Below are 25,319 nucleotides of genomic sequence, written 5' to 3'. Positions count from 1 at the left end.
GAACACACTTTGAGGACACCCAACCTGCATGGTCAGCTGTTGGAGGCGCATGCAGTTGCAACAAAGAGAGCCAATAATATAGATGCTTGGAAGAGTGTGCACTCACCCATTCCTTTGGATCCACACCCTCAAACATATCCTGTGGGAGGGCGTCGTGCTGGTTGGCTATCTTGGACTTCATGGAATTTATTATCTGTGCCAACAACACCCACAGTTAAGTACTGCACAATGACGAAATTGGGCAATGCACATCATAACTGTTCACACAATCACAGTGTAGCACGTGCTGGACATGGCTTGATCTAATGTCACATATGTGTACATACAATTACAACTCCAAGCCTGAAAGAAAATGGTCCATGTTAAAGCAAGCCTGGCACATGCAGGAAACCACACTTGAAAAGACATTACGCTCTCTCAAAGCAATTCATTTTGAAGACCAGGGCAGTAAGGCCTTAGATTCTTAGATGTTTCGGTACAGTGACATTTTAAGCCACAGTGTATGTTCAAAATAAGTACGGCACTTGCAGTTTCAGCTCTAACAATGAAGCACCAAAAAGGAAGACGCTCCCAAGCAGAATTTTTATTTCATCCAACAGTTATGTATCTTCCCACAACTTCACTTTTTACAACTTCACAGCTGCTTTATCACTGATTCATTTGCATCGTCTGCCTGTTCAAGTCTCCTGCAGCACCAAGACCTCTCCCGAGGTCTGCAATTCTGCTCGTGAACTTCCTAATCCAGGCTACTGGTTTTACCTCTTTTACACATTGTTTCCTCTTCCGTCACCTAATCCCAAATGCGCACAACACAGATGTGCACACAACTGGGACAGTAGCAGTGACATGTGCAAGGCTGCTTACTGCATAAGTTGCATCAACATGAGTGTGTTCATCATCATCATCATAATCATCATCATCATCATCATCCTGGTTACGCCTACTGCAGGGCAAAGGCCTCTCCCATACTTCTCCAACTACCCCGGTCATGTACTAATTGTGGCCGTGTTGTCCCTTCAAACTTCTTAATCTCATCTGCCCACCTAACTTTCTGCCGCCCCCTGCTACGCTTCCCTTCCCTCGGAATCTAGTCCATAACCCTTAATGACCATCGTTTGTCTTCTCTCCTCATTACATGTCCTGCCCATGCCCATTTCTTTTTCTTGATTTCAACTACGATGTCATTAACTCGCGTTTGTTCCCTCACCCAATCTGCTCTTTTCTTATCCCTTAACATTACACCCATCATTCTTCTTTCCATACCTCATTGCGGCATCCTCAATTTAAGTAGAACCTTTTTCGTAACCCTCCAGGTTTCTGCCCCGTACGTGAGTACTGGTAAGACAGCTGTTATACACCTTTCTCTTGAGGGATAATGGCAACCTGCTGTTCATGATCTGAGAATGCCTGCCAAACGCACCCCAGCCCATTCTTGTTCTGATTATTTTAGTCTCATGATCCGGATCTGCGGTCACTACCTGTCCTAAGTAGATATATGCCTTTACCACTTCCAGTGCCTCGCTACCTATCATAAACTGCTGTTCTCTTCCGAGGCTGTTAAATATTACTTTAGTTTTCTGCAGATTAATTTTTAGATCCACCCTTCTACTTTGCCTCTCCAGGTCAGTGAGCATGCATTGCAGTTGGTCCCCCGAGTTACTAAGCAAGGCAATATCAGTGAATCGCAAGTTACTAAGGTATTCTCCATTAACTCACACACACGTCTTCACATGTCTATGACTACATCACTTGCTACCTTCTTTGTTTTCATTGTTATGTAACTTTTTTTTTACCCCACTCCCCTCTGTAATACCTTGTGGTCTTGAGGGTATAATAAATGAAATGAAACTCTTATCCCCAATTCTTCCCAATCCAGGTGTCTGAATACCTCCGGTAAACACGCTGTGAATAGCATTAGATAGATTGTATCTCCCTGCCTGACGCCTTTCTTTATTGGGATTTTGTTGCTTTCTTTATGGAGGACTACGGTGGCTATGGAGCCGCTATAGGTATCTTTCAGTATTTTTACGTACGGCTCGTCTACACCCTGATTCCGTAATGCCTCCATGACTGCTGAGGTTTCGACTGAACCAAACGCTTTCTCGTAATCAATGAAAGCTATATATAAGGGTTGGTTATATTCGGCACATTTCTCCTGATCAGCTGATTGATAGTGTGAATATGGTCTATTGTTGAATAGCCTTTACGGAATCCTGCCGATCCTTTGGTTGACGGAAGTCTAAGGTGTTCCTGATTCTATTTGCGATTACCTTAGTAAATACTTTGTAGGCAATGGACAGTAAGCTGACCGGTCTATAATTTTTCAAGTCTTTGGCATCCCCTTTCTTATGGATTAGGGTTATGTTAGCGTTCTTCCAAGATTCCGGTACGCTCGAGGTCATGAGGCATTGCGTATACAGGGTGGCCAGTTTTTCTAGAACAATCTGCCCACCATCCTTCAACAAATCTGCTGTTACCTGATCCTCCCCAGCTGCCTTCCCCCTTTGCATAGCTCCCAAGGCTTTCTTTACTTATTCCAGCATTACTTGTGGGATTTCAAATTCCTCTAGACTATTCTCTCTTCCATTATCGTCGTGTGTGCCACTGGTACTGTATAAATCTCTATAGAACTCCTCATCCACTTGAACTATCTCTCAATAGGTGAAGCGCCAATAGTGACGGCACACAAGAAGTAATACAGACAGGACAAGGCGCTACTTGCAACTGTTTATTGAAGTCACAGGTGGCTGATTATATAGCCATGAGGAGAGGGGAACGAAAAAAGAGGGACACTGCATATGTGAATGCGCACGTGCGAGAACACTGAAGAAATATATGAAGGGAATCACGCTTAATCTAAATCTAAACCTTATCTAAAAACATGCTTTCATTCGTGTATATATTCAGAGACGGGGTACTGGCACAGTTGTTCCCTCTTTTCTTAATCTCGTTGGCCTCCAACAACTCACGCGCCACAGCATCTTTGCTTTTAAACATGATTGTTGTATCATGAAACCTTGCTTGACATACTTGTTCATTCTCATTCCCGCAGGCCGAGGGGCAAACTTGGCTGTGAATCCAATGGCTGCCTTACTTAGCGGGTGCGTGTCCCGGAGAACCAAGTCTCAAACCTGGAAGGTAGCTGGAGTGCGCTTTTTGTTGTAATACTTTGCCTGGCTGGCTTTTGCCAAAGTTTGGTGGTTCTATGCAAAAACCCAGGCATCTCGAAGGTACACATCCAGTTCAGCAGCTAGGGCATGAGGCGCAGAAGGGGGCACCTCGGTGCCAGCTGCCCGATTACGATGGCTGCATGGGTTCCATAGTTCTCGCCCATAGCACAGGAAGGCAGGCATAAAGCCAGCAACTACACTTTCATACGTGCGCATTGCAAACGCCATTTCGGGCAGCCTTTCATCCCAGTCCATGTAGGAAGTGCAGTAGACCACCAGGAATTGTTTAACCGTTGCATTATGCCGTTCCACAGTCTGTCCTGCTGGTCTGTATGGGACTGTGTGGCTCTCCTCGATTCCCCAGTACTGGAGAATGCCTTTCCACAGTTTGTTTAAGAATGGTTTGCCATTGTTGCTAGAGATGGAGCTAGGCACAGCATGCTGGCCATTCAATCATTTTATCGATCATTTATCATCAACCATTTTATCGATGATCAATTGGAGGTAGGCGCACGTAATGGGGAAAGCACCACAAATTTTGTGAACTTGTCCAGCACCACCAGAATGTACTTGCAGCGCCGAGGGGTTGTGGGCAGTGGCCCAATAAGGTCCACACTTAGCTGCTGCGTTGGGTGGGTGGCCCATGAACTGTCGATCAGTTCTTTTGGTTTTTGCCAGTGAAGTTTAAAAGCCTGGCACTGCTGGCAGCTGCAGGCATAACAGGAGATATCGGAGCAGATACCGAGCCACGTGAACCGGCTCTTCACAAGTTTCCAAGTTTTTAAAAAAGCCTAAATGCCCACTTAGGGGGTGGTCATTCTCCATTTTCAGTGCCATGTCTCGTAAGTGTTGGGGAAGCCAGGTGACCTTACGTTCATCGACTGTGCACATAAGGATACCTTTGTTCGAGATATTGCTGTCATCAGCTAGGTCCTGTACCCTACTGGACTCTTTAGCGTCACGACGTAGCAGGTCAGACTTTAAGTATTGCAGCAGCTGCAGCAGCAGTGCATCCTTGCATTGCCCCAACTGGAACTTTGCAGTGCCGGTGAAAGGGGATGCATCAGTCACGTCAACAGGTGAACAGAGAAATGCAGCTACAGTGCGGGGGCACACATCGAAGTGGTGACAGACCCTTGTGGCCTAGTATTCCCTCTTCTAAAAGATTCTAAAAAGTTTGTGGTGTCTGCTCTTACGCCTTGATAAATATTCAGAGATGATTTCAATATATAATATCGCAAATTCGCTGCGGTGGACAAACCAGGCTAGCCTAAGATTGAAGTTCACAATACAAATTTCATTCAACGTTCAGTAAGCACGCACAGATCGTTTTCAGCTTCCTTCAGGGGCGGACGTGGGCTTTCGGGATGGTGCTTGCTGTTACGTTTGGTGCAAGAATATGGCTAGGTGCATGCACTGCTTATGCGCAATTAGAAGCAATATACACACATAATTTCTTCAGAAGCTGACGCTGGGCCCAGGTAGCCCGAAGAGATCACTGCGTCGAGACAACAACTTTGCTGCAGCCTAATTCCGAATACTGCAACTGCGATGAGGATGGCTATATGGGCTTGTTGATAGGTCATCTTCTAATTTTTTGTAGCGCAAAAAGAAAGACACAGACATGCAAGGCACAAGAGACACACAGCACTGAACGACCCACTGCCAACAGCTGTGAACGTCCGCCATGTCTCCTCGAACTGAACTTCAAGACGCTGTTGCGTACTCCAAAACAAATTTAAACTACAAAGTGTCTTCAAATTACAAAAAACATTTATTATTTGCTCCTTCTAAAGACAGGTCATTAAAATCACAATGCAGAAGCTTTTTTCATTACGTGAAAAAAGTTATGCGCCGTATGCCACAAAAAGCTGGCAGCAAGCATGGGCGTTACACCAGCCACATTGTTGAAATCACAGTCATGTGAATTGGGCTCTCTAAAAATCACATTGCGACATGGGCAACTGCACCAATTAATGTTGCTCTAGTCGCAGCATGTAAAACAGCCTAAAGACGTTCCTTGAAGAGCGGCACAAACCCAATGCATTTGTGGCACAGCCCGCTAAAGCTTCAGCTTGCTGTCCTTGAGGAACCCTTGTGATGGGGATTCGATTCCCCTCAGCATCAGGTAAATTGAAGAGATCTTTTTTGTCATTGTAGTGTGTGGGGATCGAAGTGCCTTCCTGCGCCTCATCCCCCATCTCACGCGTTGTGCTTAGCTTGATCTCTGGGAACCACCGCCGCAATGGCAACATGGCAGACACGGCTAGCGTGCTGGAGCTACCTTCCTGTGCAAGCTGTGCTTCTCCCTCCCAGGGTCAAGCCACCACACGACCAAACGTCACTGGGATATGCGCCTTGATTCGCCTCCCGAGCGGCAGCCCCTGGGCGGCCTCTCCACCCGAGCTCTCTTCTGGTGAATGCATCATCGCCGCGGCAGACGCTAACAGGCCCGCAACGAGTTAGTTACATGGGACCTTTGCTCTCGCAACTTCTCATTCTCGCATATTGTGGACAGCTACCCGGTTAGCCCTAAAACAGCGGGCATGCATACTCGATCGGTATTGCGGTGAGCTTTAGCCCGCAAGTGCCGCGAATGTCGCACTGTGCTGTATCTTAGGTTAATAAAACCGCATCTTCTGGCAATCTGACTCCGGAGCCTTCTCTGCACCGTGTCAGAGAGTCGACGAACACTGCCGTAGTGCCTTTGTGAATTGCACAATGGAGGAGCGTCGTGTCCTTTCCTCACTGTCACTTGTAGGTGAGCCACAAGTGGCTCTCCTCTACTCGCACATGTACCCAGTGACCCAAGTTGACATCAGAGTTTCATTGATTCGTCTCATTGATTAAAACCTCGTTAATTCAGATTTCACGGTCTGAAAAATATTTCCGAATTAACTGAATGTCGAATTATTGAGGGTATCAAGAAAACAAATAAATGCTTACCACGTCAATAGGGATTTATTTGCTGAATGAATGAGCAAATCCTGTTTCTGTATTGTACCAAAGCAGTGCAGAAAATGCAATTCTCATCATCTTGTGACTGATTAGCGCTAGCAGTGGCAAATACCTCGTGATTTCCTTCGGAGAGCAGCCGCAGCGCATACCTTCATCTGAGACACGCTTTTCACTACTGCGTACACATCCCTGTTATTTTTTCACCAGTGAGTTGGTCACCAACAGATCGTCCATCCATAGTGATATAGCCGGTACTCTTCATCCTCGACACCTCTACAGTTAAAGCTCAGTCAAAACGAAACTACTATTTGTTGCAAGCACTGTGGACAAAACCGCAGCAGCTACCTACACCATCATGGTCGATGACCTTGCAGTTCTGAAGGCTGATGCATGCACCAATTAAAACAGAATTGCTGCTTGTCGCCACTGCTGCAGATGAAACCATGGTTGCCATCGACGTGATCATGGATGGCAAATATGCAATTATGAAGGCATGCAGCCAATGCGGTGTTATGCGCAGTGGTAGACACAAGAATAAAGGTTTAAAAGGCACAAGTAGGCATAAAGCACTCTGGCGTTCATTCACATACAATTTCCGCTGACTATGGCGATGCGGACTGCGCCGCTTCATTTCAGCTGAACGCAATTGCCATTCATGCTCTTTTACATCACTCATTTGCGGTGCTCGCTGAGCTCCGAGTTGTCCAAATGAACCAATGTGTGTCCAAATACGTCCGAATTAACAAGAGTTTGATTGCATTAAAAGATGCATATGCCTGCCGGGACCAGAGAACAAGTCTGAATTATCCAATTTTCTGAATTAACGAAGTTTTACTATACATACCCAGTTCCACATCTGCAGTAACATATGTTGGAGTGAAAGAGGGCCGTTTAAGAGCGGCACAAATGCACACATTGCCACATGCTCATTGACCCAAGTTGGTTCAACGGCTGGTTTCTGTTCCCCCCGCACCGCAGATCGATGTGCTAACCATTTGACCATGGACTACCCAGTCACCCAGGTGGGCGAGAAAATGGTTAGTACAAACGTAGACAGTCCCCAGAAAGTGCGTGAGGTACGCTAAGAACGCTAACATAATAAAACTAAGCATTTACGTACAGCACAAGACAGGTATAAGAAGACAGTAGAATAGGTGCCCGACAAGCTTTGCTTGTTTGGGGCGTGAAGGGTGAGCAAAAGCACAGCCGGCATGGAAGTCCCGATAGGCATGAAAAGTTCACTGTGGTGACATGGCTGTAGTGAGCAGTGCACTGTCAGTTTCATAAGACTATCAAGAAGGCCCACCTGGTGTGACACTGCCTAGAAGGAAATTCATTACTCAAGGAGACTTTCTCCACATTTGGCAAAGTGAGCTTTCCAAGTCTTTTCCATGACTGGATGACATCAGCAGTGAGCCAAGTTGGCCATGACTGAGTGTGTTTTAACAACCTGCACTTGCCTGTTCCTCTTTCTCCCTGTTGCTTTCGATGACTGAGCTGGAGAGGGTAATGTCTCCTTCAAAGTCCAGGCTGACATCCTGTGGCAGCCTCGGAACATGAGGAGCAGGGGGCCGCACTTCAGGAGCCTCTGACACTGCCACAAAAAGACGAGAGGCATGTGAGCCACGTCTTTCTCTACCAGCCGTAAAAACTAAACGTTGCCAAGAAATAAAAAGTAACAGAGGGCTTAATGTGAACAGCGCCCGCTGCATGCTGAAGGGCATTGTTGTTGCTAGTCACAACTATTATGTTTTTCATTTTGCACAAAAATTATTTAGGTTATTTATCAGACTTAATTTGCTTAACTGATAAATTGTGAATACAAAAGATTATGAAAGACATTAAGAAATGACCAACAATAATGTTTAATACAACTCAGGTCTTGTGTTGTCCTTATTTCTTTACTGAAAATTGCAAAAGGAAGCCTGTGAAAATCAAAACTAGAGAAAGCAAATACATGTGGCGACACACCCACATGTCACCCATTCTACGAGTCTCAAACATAAACTTCAAATATGAAGAGTAGATTATTGCCCTGGTAACAGGCAATGACACTCTTTCCCCTACCCACCACCAGCTTCCCCTACACATCTTTTGTTCTTATTAAATGTGAAGCCCTGGTCAAATGTGCACAAGATGCACAGTGTATACCAGGGGCTATTGAACGTTGCGTTTATATTCTACGCATTAATATTCACTCCTACTCTTACACTTCCTTGGCAAAGGTCTTCAATAATTTGTTGCAAGTCATACAAGTGTTGCTGAACGGGACAATGTGATCTGCAAATGGCATGTTCATGGGACACTCCCCTTTGATACTCATTCCTAATCCTTCCTAGTTTGATAGGTTGGAACCTTTTTTATAAACATGCAGTGAATTGCATCGGAGAGTTTGCGTCTCCTTCCCTGACCACTTTCTTGATACGTACAGGAGAACCTCATTTATGCATAAAAAAAAATGCGAGGAAGATCTTACTAACCGTGAAAACGCACATTCTGAAGTGACTGAAAAATTTGGCAGACAACTGTAATTGACATCTACGTAACGCAAAGTGTTGCATGAATCATTGCAACTCGCAATGCCAACGCGCATCGAGCTGGTGGGGACCGAGCAACTGGAGATGTGCTCTGTCATTTTGCTACTGCATAATGTTTTAAGACAACAACGAGAAATTGAAACAAAATCGAGCTGGTGGATGACGCCGGAATACGGTGCTGCCAGAGCAAAAGATGATGCTCACTTCGCGCCACCTGCAGCCGAGATCAGCAGCGCGTTTAGGTTATTGCCTATTCAGCGGGGACACGGCTTTCGCATTGAAATAAATGGAGAAAAAGATATATTTCTTGAAAATTACATTTCCAGTTTCTAAAACTTTTTTTCTATCTTATTCCGAAACATCATCACTGTAAACCACATAGAAGTGCTCTAGAAAATTTGTTGTATCAGCCAAAGTGGCAAAAAATTTACCGGGAAACGCAAAAGAACAGTGTTTTTCAGGTCACAATATCTCTAGAACAGCACAACCGAGTGCCGTTATGCTGGTCTTATCGTAAAGTGCATTTCTCCGTCTTCAAATCTGCCACTTCAGATATCTCCTCCATACAGAAACAAGTGCACAAAAAGCAAATGATTGAAGCATAGAGTCCCATACAATAATTTCTAGAGGGAACCCTGGTGCTAGTGTCTACGTGAGTTGCAATGGGGGATGGTTCAGACAGCATGGGATTAGCGATGGGCATAGTACGTGGATTTGCCTGAAAATCGTCCTTCTGGTTTTAAATGGCTTTGTGACTTTTGCAAAGTGGTTATTTTTAAGAAACTACTTCTTTATAAAAAATTAAATAAACAGTATTAATACTGTCCGATGGCAGGATTCAAACACACAATCTCTAGCACAGAACCCCTTTATTGAAACCATTATACCATGGACGCAGGGACCAGAAGAACCACTGCAATTAGCAGTGACTGTGAGTTTTTGTAGAGACTTATTACCTCCTGCATTAAAAAAAAGCATAATTTGCTTTGAAATTCTGGCCAATTTAGGCCCAGGTAAAGCTTAAGAAACGAAGCCGCAAGAATGTCTGGAGCCCCAAGCACGATGATCAGACTGATCCATGTACTACCTATCATTCCCATAGTGGCTGAACAATCGTATCACCACAGTTCCCTCTAGTAATCCGCCTTTTTCATGGCGCATGCACCATGGCGCATGCACATGGCAAAAGTCCGTTTTATCTGCCCGATTTTGACAAAATTGCCGCTAATTTCGTCCGCTGTAGCCGACAGTCTGTTGGAGCACAGTCAGTTAAAAGTGAATTTTGTTGCATTAATACAATAGGTAGAACAAACTAAGGTGGAAATGTGGTCCGTTATATCCCGAAGTCTACTGTATGCGGGTCCCTTGTAACGAACGCAGACTGTAGTAGATTTCTAATCAAATAAAGAAAGCCGAATATCAAATTGAATATCGAATATCTGAAAATTTTTCATACAATATAATGCTTACAAATTTAGGGCAAGAAAATACAGTGCTGCGCATGCTTGGGAATCTCGTAGCATTGCATAACAAGAATGTTGCAAGGTATTATTAACTTATGTTATTAACTTATGTTATTAACTTATGTATATAGAAATCAAAATACAGTGAGCTCTCAATATTGTCACGAGAGGAAAAGCCAGTCGGTCACTTCTAAGTGAACGGCCGTTTACAGTTCGTTTTTGCAGCAGCTACCACGCACACTTCTTCCTCGACTTCTAGCGTAACTAGTGCGTGCCATTACCCCTCCCTCCAAAACATAAATAAATAAATAAAGTTGGGGAGATGTTAAATGCCACAAGGAGAAAATAAAAGAAGTGGGAAAGACAACGGACGTGACGACAGGGGCCGCATCACAAAGGTTGTGGATGAGAGTCAGCGCGAATGGTAGGGCTTCATCCTGGTAACATGAACAATGTCAGAGGAACGTGGTTTACGGGAGTGATGCGAAGTGTCGGCTGGAATAACTTCGTAGTTGACAGGACTTAGACGACTCAAAACTATGTAGGGGCCAAAGTATCGGCGCAATTATTTTTCTGACCCGCCTCGTTGACGTATAGGGATCCAAACCCATACAAGATCTCGCGGGTTGTGTGTGACGTCTCGATGGCACATGTTGTATCGACGAGCATCTTGACTTTGTCGGGATAGAATTCGTTGCCGCGCAAGGAGCCGCGCTGCTTCGGCACGCTGAACAAAGGCGTCTGTATCTGGTGCGGTAGGTTGAGACGAAGTTGGTAGGAGCATCACGTCGAGCATAGTGGTGACGTTGCGTCCGTAGACCAGACGAAAAGGAGGAAACCCGGTGTAGGGCAGTGTTGTACGCGAATGTCACATACGGGAGCAGTTCGTCCCAATTTTTATGATCCGTGGCAACATACATGGAAAGCATATCCGCAATCGTTTTGTTGAGACGCTCAGTTAAACTGTTAGTCTGTGGGTGATACGCAGTTGCCGTATGGTGCGTTGTTCCGCTCAGCTGCAGAATATCTCGGACCAACTGGGCAGTGAAGGCCATACCACGGTCTGCGATGACGACAGCGGGAGCACCATGTCGAAGGACGATATTTTTGATAAAGAAGTTAGCAACATCTGAAGCAGTAGCTCGCTGAACGGCTTGTGTTTTCGCAGTATCGAGTGAGGTAATCGGTGGCGACACGATCCAGCGGTTATCAGCCGAAGACTTGGGAAATGGGCCGAGTAAATCCATCCCGACTTGTTCAAAAGGTGAACAAGGAGGTCGGACAGGCTGAAGCAGACCGGATGGTTTCAGTGGTGGAACTTTGCGACGCTGGCAATCTCGACAACTTCTGACGTACTGCTTCACGGTTTTTGTGAGTTTTCGCCAATAGTACTTCTGCTTGATCCTCGCGAGAGTACGCGTCAAACCAAGATGCCCAGACGTTGGTTCGTCGTGGCATGCACGTAGAACGTCGTCGCGGAGAGTAGCAGGAACAACGAGCAGGAAAACGGTTGCCGTAGGGTGAAAGTTCCGCTTGTATAGGATGTCGCCATGTAGGCAGAAAGAGGACAAGTGATGCGCGAACTGCCATGGGGGTTGTGGGCGGCTTCCTTCAAGGTATTCAATCAGGGGCTGGAGCTCGGAATCTTGGCGTTGCTGTTGAGCAAGGTTTAAAGACGGAAGAGTACAAAGAAAACCAGAATCGTCGTCAGTATCTAGTGGTGCGGGTTCGACGGGGGCGCGGGAGAGACAGTCAGCGTCAGTGTGTTTCTGGCCAGACTTATAGACGATGGCCACATCAAATTCCTGCAACCGAAGGCTTCATCTTGCGAGACAGCCTGAAGGATCGTTGAGATTCGCCACCCAGCAGAGAGAGTGGTGGTCGCTGACGACACGGAAGGGGCGTCTGTACAGGTATGGGCGGAATTTCTGGATAGCCCGTATGACTGCCAGACATTCTTTTTCAGTTGCTGAGTAGTTTTTTTCAGCAGCAGACAAGGTTCAGCTGGCATACGCAATAATGCACTCAACACCAGCTTGAAACTGTACGAGTGTCGCTCCGAGACCAACGTTACTAGCATCAGTATGCACTTCTGTGTCAGCCTCGGTGTCAAAGTGACCAAGGATCGGTGGTGTCTATAGACATCGCTGAAAGTCGTGGAAGGCGTCGGATTGTGCCGGGCCCCAAACAAATGTGACATCGTTCTTGATGAGTCGTTGCAAAGGTTCGGCAATTTCACAAAAATTGGGTACAAAACGGCGGTAATACGCACAAAGCCCTAAAAATCGGTGGACATCATGTTTTGTCTTCGGTATCGGGAACAGAGCAACTGCCATGGCTTTGTCGGGGTCAGGGCGCACACCGGTGCTGCTGACAATATGACCTAGAAATTTGAGCTCCTCGTAGCCAAAGTGACATTTTTCGGACTTCAGGGAGAGGCCGGCGGTGCGGATAGCTTGAAGAACCGCCTCAAGCCGCTGGATGTGTTGTTCAAACGTGGTGGAAAAAACAACTACATCATCTAAGTAGACTAAACACGAGTTCCACTTGAGGTCAGATAAAACTGTGTCCATCATGAGTTGAAATGTGGCCGGAGCGGAACACAATCCAAAAGGGAGGACCTTAAATTGATAGAGACCGTCGGGTGTTACAAACGCAGTTTTTTCCTGGTCCCGTTTGTCAACTTCAATTTGCCAGTACCCACTACGCAGATCCATTGAAGAAAAGTAATGGGCATGTCGCAGGCGATCCAAGGAGTCGTCAATTCGAGGAGGTGGGTAAACGTCTTCTTTCGTGATCTTGTTCAGTTTGCGATAATCGACACAGAATCGTAGTGAACCGTCTTTCTTTTTAAATAATACAACACGTGAAGCCCAAGGACTTGTCGATGGTTGAATGACATCATCGTCGAGCATTTGTTTAACTTGATGACGAATAGCATTCTGTTCTCTCTGCGACACGCGATAAGCGTGTTGGCGAACAGGTTGGACGGTCGGTTCAGTGATGATTCTGTGTTTGATTAAAGGAGACTGTTTGAGCTTCGAAGTGGTGGCAAAACAGTCGCTAAATGACGATAGCAGAGTGAAGAGCCTCTCCTTCTCGTTTTGGTCTAGCTGTGGGTTGACGTTGATGTGACTGGTCAAGTCCACATCGCTGGGTTCCGGAATCGAGATTGTCGTTACCGAAGCACAGGCATTGGACTCGGCCACCGTTTCAAAGTAGGCCATGGTGGTATGCCTCGCAAAGTGCTTGTATTCGCCACTGAAGTTGGTAACTAGAATCATGGTTTGCCTATGTTGGAGCTCTACGAGACCTCGTGCGACGCCGACTTCGCGATCCAGCAATATGGTGAGGTTACCTTCGGCGATGCCTATTCCTAGTTGGTCTTGGGGGCATTCAACGAGGACGAAGATGCTACTTCGAGGCGGTAACGTCACGCAGTCATCGACCACGCGTAATGCCGCGCGGTGATGTTCATCCTCCACACTCGAATCCGAAGAAACATAGTTATAAAAAGTCACGAACAAGTCACGAAGGTTAATGATCGCCCCATATTCCTGGAGAGAATCCATGCCCAGTATAACTAGCCGAGAACACTTGGGCAGCACAAGGAAAGACGCTATGAAAGTCAAAGTAGAAATTGCAAGTCTGGCGGTGCATCGTCCAATGGGTGACACGAGGTGTCCTCCGGCCGTAATCAGATGTGGGCCGTCCCACGCTGTCAGCACCTTGCGTAGACGAGTGGCCAGTGAGGCACTCATAACCGAGTAGTCAGCTCCCGTATCGACAAGTGCAGTTACCGGATAACCGTCGATGGAAGCAGTAATAGCAGCAGAAGTTCTTTTTGCAGTTTCGAATGAAGGCGTCAGCGGTACGTCGCGAGGGGATGGTGTCGGCGGAGGATATTTGACAGTTCGCATGACAGCGGCCTCACCCCCGGAGGTCGCCGTTTTCAGTTTCCCCGGCGCGGGCTTCCACCGTTGACTCCAGCGGAATCAAAGGCGGGTCGAGCACGGTTTGGTGACGCGTACCGACGAGGTGAAGGCGACCGTGACTGTCTTCGCTGTGGGGCAGGAGGAAGCCGGTTACTCTCCAAGTATTGCTCGATTTCGTGCAGGCGTTCGCCATAGCGCGGGCAATTCAATTCAATTCAATTCAAAAATCAGTTTATTCAAACGACTAATAAGAAATACATGTGAACCATCTGGGCCCTTAGCCTTCTCGGCTAGACTTGGGCCCATGCAGGAAGTGCGAAAAAGAAAAAATCGTTATAGCGAGACAACTCAGTATTTTACACAGGATTCATGTAACGGCAGTTATACTGCAGTTATACACAAGGCAGGGGAAATGCTCAAGAAATTATACAATAATTCGGAGGACAACATAGAAAAAAAATAGAGAAAAATAAAAAAATAAAATGAAGAATGCATCAAAGAAAAAACACAGACTTATAGTGGAGTCGAATATTGCTGGCTTCGGAAAAATTTTTTTATATCGGCGATTGAGAATTGACCTACTTTTAAGTTAGCAGGCAGTTGGTTCCAAATTTTAGCAGTGGCATAGGCGATAGTTCTTTTTCCGTACACATTATTAACAGCTGGAAGGTTAAAACGACAACTGAAAAAATTTCTAGTTGGACGAGATGGATATACAAAAACAGATGATGATAGTGGGATGTTATGGTTTAGTATATGTATAACCACACAAGCTAGTTTGAAATCCCGGATAGCAAAGAAAGGTGTAATGTCTAAGTGACGAAAGAGCGGAGCGGATCTATCTGTGTGTTTACTATGTGTTATTATTCGAAGTGCTCTTTTTTGCAAGATTACTATTTGATTTAAGTACGTGTTATACGTAAGTCCCCAGGACTCCACGCAGTAAGTCATATTGCTTTGAAAAAGGCAATAATACAAAATTTTTAATGTGCGAAGCGAGAAGAACTTTCTAGCTTTTATTAGGATAAAGCAAGCCCGTCTCAATTTGCTGCTTACTCGAATTATGTGAGGATTAAAATTGAAGGCTGAATCTAGAGTTATACCAAGATATACCTGTTGATCGACTCGTTCGAGGGGGTTTGCGCCTATTCGTAACTCATTTAAGCTATATGAATTTTTATATGGACTAGAGAACACAATGTATTTAGTCTTTGAGGTGTGTATTGTTAATATATTTTGTAAAAACCACTGGCACATCTGAGAAAGATCACTATTAGCGTGCCTTTCAAGCATATTAGGGTCATGACTAGAGAAGAGAAGGGCTGTGTCATCAGCATACATAATAGTTTGGGCATAATTCAAAGCATCTGGCAGATCATTTATGTACAAGGAAAAGAGTAATGGTCCCAATACCGAGCCCTGAGGCACGCCACAAAGGATGGAATGAACGCTTGATACGGATTTGTCGATTTTAACACATTGCTTGCGACCAGAAAGATAGCTTTCGAAAAACTGCTTCGCTTGACCTCTGAATCCATACCGATGCAGTTTTGATAGTAGTATATCATGGTTCACAGTGTCAAACGCTTTTTTAATATCAACAAAAATGCCAACTACATACTCTTTGTTATTTAATGCTTTGTTAATAAATTCACTTAAACATTGTACAGCCGTGGAAGTAGATCTGTTTTTCCTAAAACCGTGCTGGTTATCTACTAGTACGTTATATTTATCTAGAAAATGGGTAAAACGTTTCATCAATAACTTCTCAAATACTGTGTTAAGGGCACTAAGTATTGATATTGGTGGGTAGTTCTGGATGTCATCCTTACTACCGGACTTTTATATTGGTGTGACTTGCGCTATTTTAAATGCGTCTGGATATGTGGTCATGTAGAAGGATGCATTAAATAATTTTTCTAAATGCCCACTCAGTTCCTCTATGTGCTGTTTAATGACGAATAAGGGGATCTTATCTTTACCTGGCGTTCTTCCTCCAGTCATTGTTTTAACGGTAGAAATTATTTCATCCTGAGTAATGTCATCGAAAACAAAAGAATTAAGTACAGGAGCTGGGAGCTCGGGGGCTTCGTGCATACTTAGTTGTTTCGCAAGAGCTGGACCTATATTGCAAAAGTATTGATTGAAGTCTTCCGCAAGGCTTTCTGTGGTTCTAGTAGGTGGGATAATTTCTGGCAATATATGATCCTTCTCTCGAAGTGTGATGGGCGTCCGGATGGTATCCCCGCAGACCAATCCGTCGGTACTGGCAGTCGCGATACATGTGACCAGCCTCCCCGCAGTGATAGCACAACGAACTGTTGTCGGGGGCGCGCCATACTGTAGATTTGCTAGGACCAGGATGAAAGGGTGCTTGCAGATTTGTGCGGTGGATCGGACTTGGGGAGCGTCGAGAAATCCCAGCAGGCGGCTGCGAAATACGGCCTGTGGACGGCGCGCAAGCCCGAAGAGCATCCGCGTACGAGAACGTGGGAGGTTCGGGTCGTGTTGGTGGCGAGGGATGAACCACTTTGCCAATTTCTTCTCGAATGACATCCGTAAGAACCGCGGCACTGGGAGGTGCCGGAGCCGATGCATAGGACTTCTGCAGTTCTTCTCGAACAATTTGTCGTATTAGCTCGGTAAGGGACTCCCTGTCATCATTTGCAGGTACGAGAGAGCATGCAGCAGTCATGGTGGTCTGGCATTCATACCGCGAGAGCCGCTGCCGAAGCACACATTCCATGACTGTTGCCTTGCGAACGAACTGAGAGACTGTTGTAGGAGGATTGCGCACGAGGCCCGCGAAAAGCTGTTCCTTTACGCCTCGCATTAACAGACGCACCTTCTTGTCTTCTGGCATTAGTGGATCGGCCCAACGGAACAATCGCGTCATGTCTTCGATGAACATGGCGACGGTTTCGTTTGGCATTTGGAACCTCGAAGACAGTGCCTGTTCGGCTCTTTCTTTCCTTTCGGGAGTGCTGAAGGCTTCGCAAAGCAGTCGGTAAAACTCCTTCCAGCTGGTAAATGAGGCTTCGTGGTTCTCATACCATACTCTCGCCGCGTCTAAAAGGGAAAAGTAGACGTTCTTCAACTTACGGCGATCGTCCCAGTCGTTAAAAGCGGCGACCCAGTCGAAATGGTCCAACCAGTCTTCATCGTCCTCAAAGGCGTCGCCATGGAACGGGTTAGGCGTGCGAGGCACGTTGAGAATGCATGGTACAGCAAAATTTGGGATCCCCTCGGTTTGGCTTGCGGTAGTTGTTGACATCTTCCTCACGGAGCTTGCCAGGGGACTGTATTGCGGTGGAAGACCTTGGAGGCGACAGCTGCTTCGATAGATTTCTAACGTCCCCGAGGTACTGGCGTCAGTAGCTTCTGGTTCAGGACCCGTAGGCATACGATGGATGCGTACCCAGCGCCTCCACCAGTTTGTCACGAGAGGAAAAGCCAGTCAGTCAGTTCTAAGCGAACGGCCGTTTACAGTTTGTTTTTGCAACAGCTACCACGCACACTTCTTCTTCCTCGACTTCTAGCGTAACTAGTGCGTGCCAATATACTAACAAACGCCACATTAACAAGCTTTTCAGAAATTCCCTGCCGACTCCTTATGGTTTCGACGTAAAAATATTACAGTACTGTGAACTTCAGAATACCGAACTTTTCAGAATAACGATTGTTATTCAGTTTCTGTGTCATGTTAATGACCCCTTAGTACTACAAACTAACATTCCGAAATCTGGGGATTCTTAGACTTCCATGTATCCTTCACAGCAGCTGAAACAGAAGGCTAGCATACGACAAAGCGCAGAAAGCAGACGCCGCAGTGCATGGGTTCAGAAAACCTGAGACCGTGCTCAATAAAAAAACATGGAAGAGAATTCGTTTTTTAATCTATTACTCGACGATGCATCGGGTTTTGCGAGCGCATGCTCCACCGAAGCAAGTGTTGCCTACAACGCAGGCCGCGAGCCATCTTTCGCCACTCTTTCTGTGCACGCCTCTGTCTTTCCCACTTTTCTGCGGCCATACTAACTACATGCACGGAGAAATGTCACCTCCGTACTCACGGCGATGGCGCACTGTCGCACTTTGTACTTTGCGGATAGTGTCGCTTACGCGCGCTTGCACTTTGGAATAGTTCAGGTGTTCGCCTCAAGAGAGATAGTTGCAGTGCCCATGGCAAGGAATGTGAAAAGCAAACAAACAACACGAGACATTGCGCTTTGGAGGCGCAATGTTTGCTTCGGTGGTGTGGGGTGATGGAATCTATGGAAAATAGTAACAATGCAGGCAGAGAACCAACAGCAACGTGTTGTGGATAGCTCAAATGGTCACAAATTATGAACTGATGGGTTGATGGGAAGAATAGTTAATTTTGGGGCGTTCCCTATAACGACCTTTCATAATAACGAATGGTTTTTGGTGGTCCTGCGTTATTTATTATATGGAGATTTGACTGTATAGAGTACGGTCTACATTTACTAAAGGGAACACAAAATTAGTCTGTCAGCACTGATCGCAGCTCATTTCTCGTATATGAAGGTCAGAAAAATATTTCTTTTATCAGTAAATTTCTACTGAATAGAATCAAGTTTTGTTTTTGTTTTTCCCCTATGAAACTAATGAATTAGTGATGTTCTGTTGTACTGAATACCAATGAGGTTCTCAGTTAGTGGACCTGTGTTTTGCAGCATCCCTTCTAGGAGTTGGAGGACGGACTTTGCGATGAAAAAACTTGGGAAGGTTTATTTTACATTATTTACAGTGAGTCAACAGTCGTACAGTCATTACGGGCTGGCAGCAACTCGGACGCTGCGGCCCGTCTCGCAAGCAGTTCGAGAGAGGTGAATCCGGGAACGCTCTGGAATCTTCTAGAATGCTCTCGGTCTGCGTCTTTTAAGTCCTTCGATCTCTGGAAGGCGCGTCATGTTCGGCCAATGGGAGAGCCCGCTCAGATGACGCCACCTTCGGCCAATGGTAGGCACCCGTGCGGTGATGTCACACCCGACGGCTCCCCGCGGTCTTGCCTTGCTGTGGTGCAATGCTCTCTTCAAAGGCGGCCGGTGAGGCGACGCTTGGGCCCCAATTGTCCGAGGGCCCACCTACTCCCGGCGGTACGGCTCCGCTGGCTTGCAAATGCCTTCTTCAAAGGCGACCAGTGCGACGCTGCCAGGCCTTCCCGGTACATCACAGCCGTCTGGCTTCGGGACTCACGTTACCTGGAACAGTGCCGGGCTATCCCCTCGCTTTCTGGAAGAACCAAGCATTGAATAGCTCTACCGGCGGCGTACGAAGTGGGGGCCTTCAACTTGTTTGCTCGAGCGCTCCTCTGGAAAGTGATTTCCGTGTTTCTGGGCTTCTCAATTAGCTGTGCTGCGATTCGATGTGGTCTGGGGAACTCGAAGTAGGCGCAGGAAACAGCCCCATATCTAACACCCTTAAATTATTGCACAGAAATTTTTTCTTTCCCATTCTTAAAATACAGAAAGGCTCAAACAACTTTACAGCATTTGGGTTACCGTGAAGCCAATCTGCGCAACAGTCAAAAGGACCGCACATCACAGGACTTGATAACTGCTCTGCACGCAGCCTGCGCCGACGGTAAGAGCAGGCCCTGTCCATGCCATTTCATTGCCAGGTTAAGCGTGATTTGCCACCTGTGAAAAAATCTGAAATTTGGAGGGTGACAGCAAGCTCGCGCTATGCTTGCTACCTCACCCCCCCCCCCCCCATTGTTCTCCTTCTCGTTCATCTGCCGCCTCTCGCTATCGTTTGCGATGCAGTTTGTTGGCTTTCTGAGTGTTGCGTTGCTACTGCAAATAGATCTGTGCTGATTCGGAACCAAACCGTCACTTTAGTTGCCAACACGCAATGAAGCAACGCCGATTAGGCCTAATGGCTGAGGCAGTGTAGCTGTGATAACAATTTGCTGTTGGCCAATGTGGTAATAGGCCGCAAGCCGTCGCATAATGCTTGCTACTAATATGTTCACACGAGTGGCTTATCAGTGATTGACGGCTTTTGTAGCGACTTGAAGTTTGTCGCTGCGTATGCAACACGATCTGCATGCCTATCTGTGGTTAACTGGCCTGATCTTCGCACTTTATGAAATACACGCTGCTTTTGTTGCCATCTGCTTGTGTCACGTTATCATTTCTATAGGTCCTGTTCACCCGAACAAACCTTGTGCCGACAGAGGCGGCCCTGGCCGACCCAGCACAGTTCTGCGAATTGTGGCTTTCGGCCACTGTGTATGTGACCCCTGCATCAGGCTTATGTCAGGGAGCGCTCGCAGTGACAAAGCCCACACTCTGCGTCAGCCGGGCTGGCCCAGTCCTCGGCACGCTCGGTGCTCCACTTGCGCCGAAAACGAGGTGACACTCTTGCTTGGGTGGCATCGAGCAAGATGGGCAACACGGCACGCAATACATATACATGTATGCGGGCCTCTACACCAAATACATATATAGAATATTCAAAAAATATTTTAATGTTAATTATTCAATTCGGTGACAGAGTACTTGCACACCCCTACAGAAAACAATGATTGGTAAAAAAGCTGTTGTGCTAATTTTACGTCTCAAGCAAGCGACGACCATTGTCAAACCTCTAGCATGAGCGAGGGATGCAATGCATGGCTAGTTCAACTCGGAGCTCGTGTCCGGTAGCTGCAGTGCATTACATGCGAGATAATGAGACTCTCATGCTTCGCAACCTGGACGCCGCATAAAGCCACTGCCCATCTTCATTTTCGTGCAAATTGATGCAAGGACATATTATATGGTGTTCTCAAGACGATCCCATTTGGGATTGAGAGTACTACAGTAAACCTTGTTAAACCGTACCCGCTTAAACAGTAGTTTCATTTTAAAGGTAGTAAAGTCAAATCCCCGACTCAGTGGCCATTGAACATGATGTGTTTTGTATTCACATAAACAATACCAGGTTATTGCGTACGTATCGGTTAACGTGTAGTGTTTCCACTTTTTGTTGTGTAAACATGGCGATGCGTCGTTTCCATCAGGCAGCCTGGCATAACAACAAGCCTCAGAGATCAGAACAACGGCCTCCAAGCGCCTTGTGCATTCGGGCGCGAAACCACATCTACATCAACACCATTTTTGTGCCGTGCCCCCGTTCCAGAGAGCATTGCGGCATTGTGCAAACAAGGACTCGCGTCATGCTGAATCTCGGATAAAAATGACGCCGGGTGCTCAGCATAGAAGAAAAATTAGACAATATTAGTGCTATCGAACGTAACACGAAGTTGGCGCTGGCACGTGACAGGGATCTACTGTTGACTATGGTGTGTGGCATTTGGAATGCGAAGAAGTTGCTCGGCAGCGCTGCTGCGACCGCGAAGAGATGTTGGCTGTGTCGGCTACGAGGTTCAACTTTTCACCATCGTTGCCTCTGTTGTTGCCCAAGTGTCGACTAGCAACAGTGATGAGGACAACACGGAAACCGACAGTATGGGCAATTCAGGCCCGACAGTGGCAGAATCTGCACATTACGTCAGCCTCATGACTGCAATCATCGCGACAAGAACAGCACCCCGCAATAAAAAAGGCGCCCCACGGCTTCTGCAGCACTACCATGCCCGTGCATGGGGAATATGCAACACCAACAAGGCATCTGCCATGAGAGTGTTTGTGGAGAAGAGGGGGCTAGCTGAAAAGCTGACTCGCAGCTTCAGTAAGTTTGAGGCCGCTGTCGTCGCTGCTAGGTCGCCATGGCATCAAACGAAAATAACACGTTTGTCACACGAAGTGAATAAATACTGCATGTTTTTTTCCCCTTTCATCGCACTCTTTCCGAGTTTCGTTTTAAACAGGTAAGTGGGCGATCTCATGCTATTTTGGTTAAGCAGCACTACCGTTTAGTACATACTTTTTCCAAGCTCCAGCCAACTACGGTTTAATGAGGTTTCACTGTAGTTGTTTTCGAAGTGCCTCATACCTAGTCTATTATCGCAATTTCTACAAGCAGCAGGAAACAGTTGTGTGCTGTGCACTGCTGCATGCATACACCACCACAACAACGTTAATTTGACAAAAATTTTGCCTTTTGTAGCTGCCGGCGAATTAAAGCTTGGTCTGTTCAAAGTGCAATTTGTCAAATTAATAATATAAGCAGACCAAATTTTGTGAGATAATTTGACTGTTACATCTGAAAGTATGTTGTGTGCATGGATCCGATGTGTACTGTATATATTACATCTGTAGAAGTGTTTTGAGAGATTGGCAACACTCGTTGCTATGGAGCATTCTTTGTGGCCTGCTGCCACAAAAGCTACCATTACTTTCGAGAAGGTTGCATGAAGAAGCAATCAGTTATGTAACTTCAATTTAGAATTCAATACATGACTGGACAGCAATTTTTGCTGTTTATCTAGCTGAGCACACAAAAAGAAATGAGAACCCTAATTAGCAGGACGCACAGCATTCCATGTCAGGAGGCCGAAGGCTGACAAATTTCGGTGCCCGTGTCACTCCCGAGAACCACTCCTTGCTTGTCAGGGCTGGTTCCCAGGTCACACGAGTGTCTGGGAACAGGTCGTCCTGGAACAGCTCAGACTGAAAAATAAAAAGCACAAATGAACAGCCTCACCACACAGACAAATTCAGAGTCACTTTGAGCGAGTGCACTTTGCATTAGCATGATTTGCCGAAAGCCACTGTGGAGTGCACTCGCCACTGACTTCACTGCATGAAAGTGTGTAGCCTCCACAGAAATGCTTAAAAAACAATAAAATACAGTCTACGCTCGTTACAACGGACCCGCATGCAACAAACTTTCAGATCTAATGGAACACATTTCAACCTTAGTTTTTTCTACCTATTTTATTAATGCAATGAATTCTGCTTTTAACAGACCACGGTACAATGGACTACTGGCTGCAGCAGACAAAATTAGTGGCAATTTTTTTCAAAATCGAACGCATAAAAAGTACTTTTGCAGTGTCGACACAGGCTGACAACAGACTTGACCCCGCCGTTGTCTGTGCACTTAAGCCACGGCAAGTTTAAATTTCAGCTGGCAACATTGGTAGCCTCTGGCTAAGCCCAGCCTCTAGCCAAGCCAGCCTGAGGGCAGGTTGATCACGTGTGTGTTATCATGAGCAGTGTGTTATCACTTGATGCCATTTTGTCGTGTTCTCGTGCTAGTTAGCTGTGCCAGACTGCAGGTGCTGAGATAATGGCTTCCAAAAAAAGGAAGCAAATTTCACTAAGCGACAAGATTAAAATTGTGAATGCATGTGCGTGTGGGGAAGAGCCAGCGGACATCGCAAAAACAATGTGGGCTTTCGAAGCAGACCGTGAGTTCAGTTGTGAACAACAAAGGCATTCCAGCATGCAAATGTTGGGGGAAATTAATCCAAAGTGCATCCGGCTCCGTGAGGCAACATAACCGCAATTTCGACGTGGCTGCGCGACGTGCGAGCTCGCAATATTCCAGTGAATGGACTACTGTTGAGGAAGTGAATGGAATATCTAGCCATGGTCCTTGGACACAACGATATCAACTTCAGTGACGAATGGCTGGTGCGTTCCAAGGTGAGGCAAGGCATGACATTCATGCAAGTCTGCGGTGAACACAACAGCATAAGTGAGGACTGGAAAAGTCTCCGACTGGAAAAGAAATGAGCTGCCAACACTTCTTGGCAGGTACGAGAACAAGGGCATGCTTAATGCAGACGAAAGTAGTAGGTTTTATAAGGTTAAACCGAATAAAACGTACACGGTTTCTGGCAACTGCTGTCAAGGTGGTAAGCAGACCAAGGAGCATTTGACCACGTTATTTTGTTGCAACGTGGACGGGACAGAAAAAATAACACTGCTGTCTATTGGAAAACCAAAACATTCTGGTGCCTTGTGGCATGTAAAGAATATGTCAGTTGACTGGACAGCGAACACGAAGGCGTGGATGATGAAAGACCTCCTAAATGCCTGGCTGCTGCAGTTCTATAGACAAATGAGCAGAAGAGGAAGGTGTTGCTTTTTTTTTACAACTGCTTAAGCTACACGAAGCCACCCAAGCTTGAAGGGATTGAGCTGGCTTACTTTCCCCCAAATGTGACAATGGCACTCCAGCCAATGGATCAAAGTGTCATGCATTCTGTGAAGGCTGCCTCCTGTACATGCCTTGTCGAACGCCTGCTCTATGACATGCAAAATAGTTGGGAATCAAAAATAGATGTCAAATTCCCAGTCGAACTGTTGGCGAGGATTTGGTAACAGCTGAAAACTGGTGTCATCAAAAACTAATCAAGGGAAAATCAGACATCCACCCGTTCGTAGCAATTGCTACAAAGGTGGCTGCCCCAGAAAGGCGGTGGTCCAGGGTTCGAGTACCGGACCAGGACGAATTTTTCTTCAACTCTGAGGCTTTTCTTCTGAGGAACCCGTATGGGTTTCCTTTGTAACAACTGCTACGACTGATTTTCCCTTTATTAATTACTTCTCTCCACCTTGCAGGTTTCCGCAGAACTACTAGGTCAAACACTTGCCTTTGCTTCGTGTTGTCGACAAATTCGACTTCGCCCTGCCATCTGCTAGCCGCCTGGTTAGCTCAGATGGTAGAGTGGCTGCCCCGGAAAGGCGGTGGTTCCGAGTTCGAGTACCGGACCAGGACGAATTTTTCTTCAACTCTGAGGCTTTTCTTTCGAGGAACCCGTATGGTTTTCCTTTGCAGCAATTGCTACGACTGATTTTCCCTTTATTAATTACTTCTCTCCACCTTGCGGGTTTCCACAGAACTACTACGTCATCAAAAACTGTTTCAGGAAGGCTGGTTTTGAGAGAAATAATGAGACTGCCTGCGGGGAGTCATCTGTCCTAGATATGCACCATCAGACCCATCAGTGTGACCTTGGGTCAGGGAGGCATTCAGAGCAGAGAGCTTCTCCAACTTTGTCACACTTGACAACAGTGTTGTCGATAATGAGCAACTGATGGACAATGAGGTGAGAGCCATGATCGAAGGCTGTTCTGAGCTGTCATCAGACAACAGCAAGAAAATGAGACACATGCAGTCAGGCTGACTTCACAGCAAGTGATTGACCACATAGAAGTGAAAGAATACCTTCAGCAGCAGCAAGACGACTGTATGTTCAAGTGTTGCAGCTGACTGAAATGTGGTGCTAAGTGACTGCATCCTCCCTCATGGGCAGTTGCCAATCTCTCATCTCAAAGTTCTTTATGAGCGAAATGTGAATAAAAAGCATTTGTTTTATACGTGTGGAAGGTA

General features: G+C 46.2%; 1 protein-coding gene across 2 annotated transcripts in view; it reads right to left on the bottom strand.

The window, feature by feature from the left end:
- Window positions 1-25,319, bottom strand: part of pod1 (coronin pod1) — a 164,953-nt gene that overhangs the window by 6,666 nt on the left and 132,968 nt on the right. For both annotated transcript variants that reach the window (XM_050182768.3, XM_055073344.2), the window contains exons 22-24: window positions 22,510-22,645; window positions 7,589-7,722; window positions 107-193 (exon numbers count right to left, since the gene is read on the bottom strand). In XM_050182768.3, coding sequence (XP_050038725.2) covers window positions 107-193; window positions 7,589-7,722; window positions 22,510-22,645 — 357 coding nt within the window. The remainder of the gene's footprint in view (window positions 1-106; window positions 194-7,588; window positions 7,723-22,509; window positions 22,646-25,319) is intronic.

The sequence above is a fragment of the Dermacentor andersoni genome, chromosome 4, assembly GCF_023375885.2.
Source record: "Dermacentor andersoni chromosome 4, qqDerAnde1_hic_scaffold, whole genome shotgun sequence".
NCBI classification, from domain to species: Eukaryota; Metazoa; Arthropoda; class Arachnida; order Ixodida; family Ixodidae; genus Dermacentor; species Dermacentor andersoni.
The sequence above is the reverse complement of the archived record's forward strand: the minus strand, read 5'-3'. Positions and strand labels throughout refer to the sequence as shown.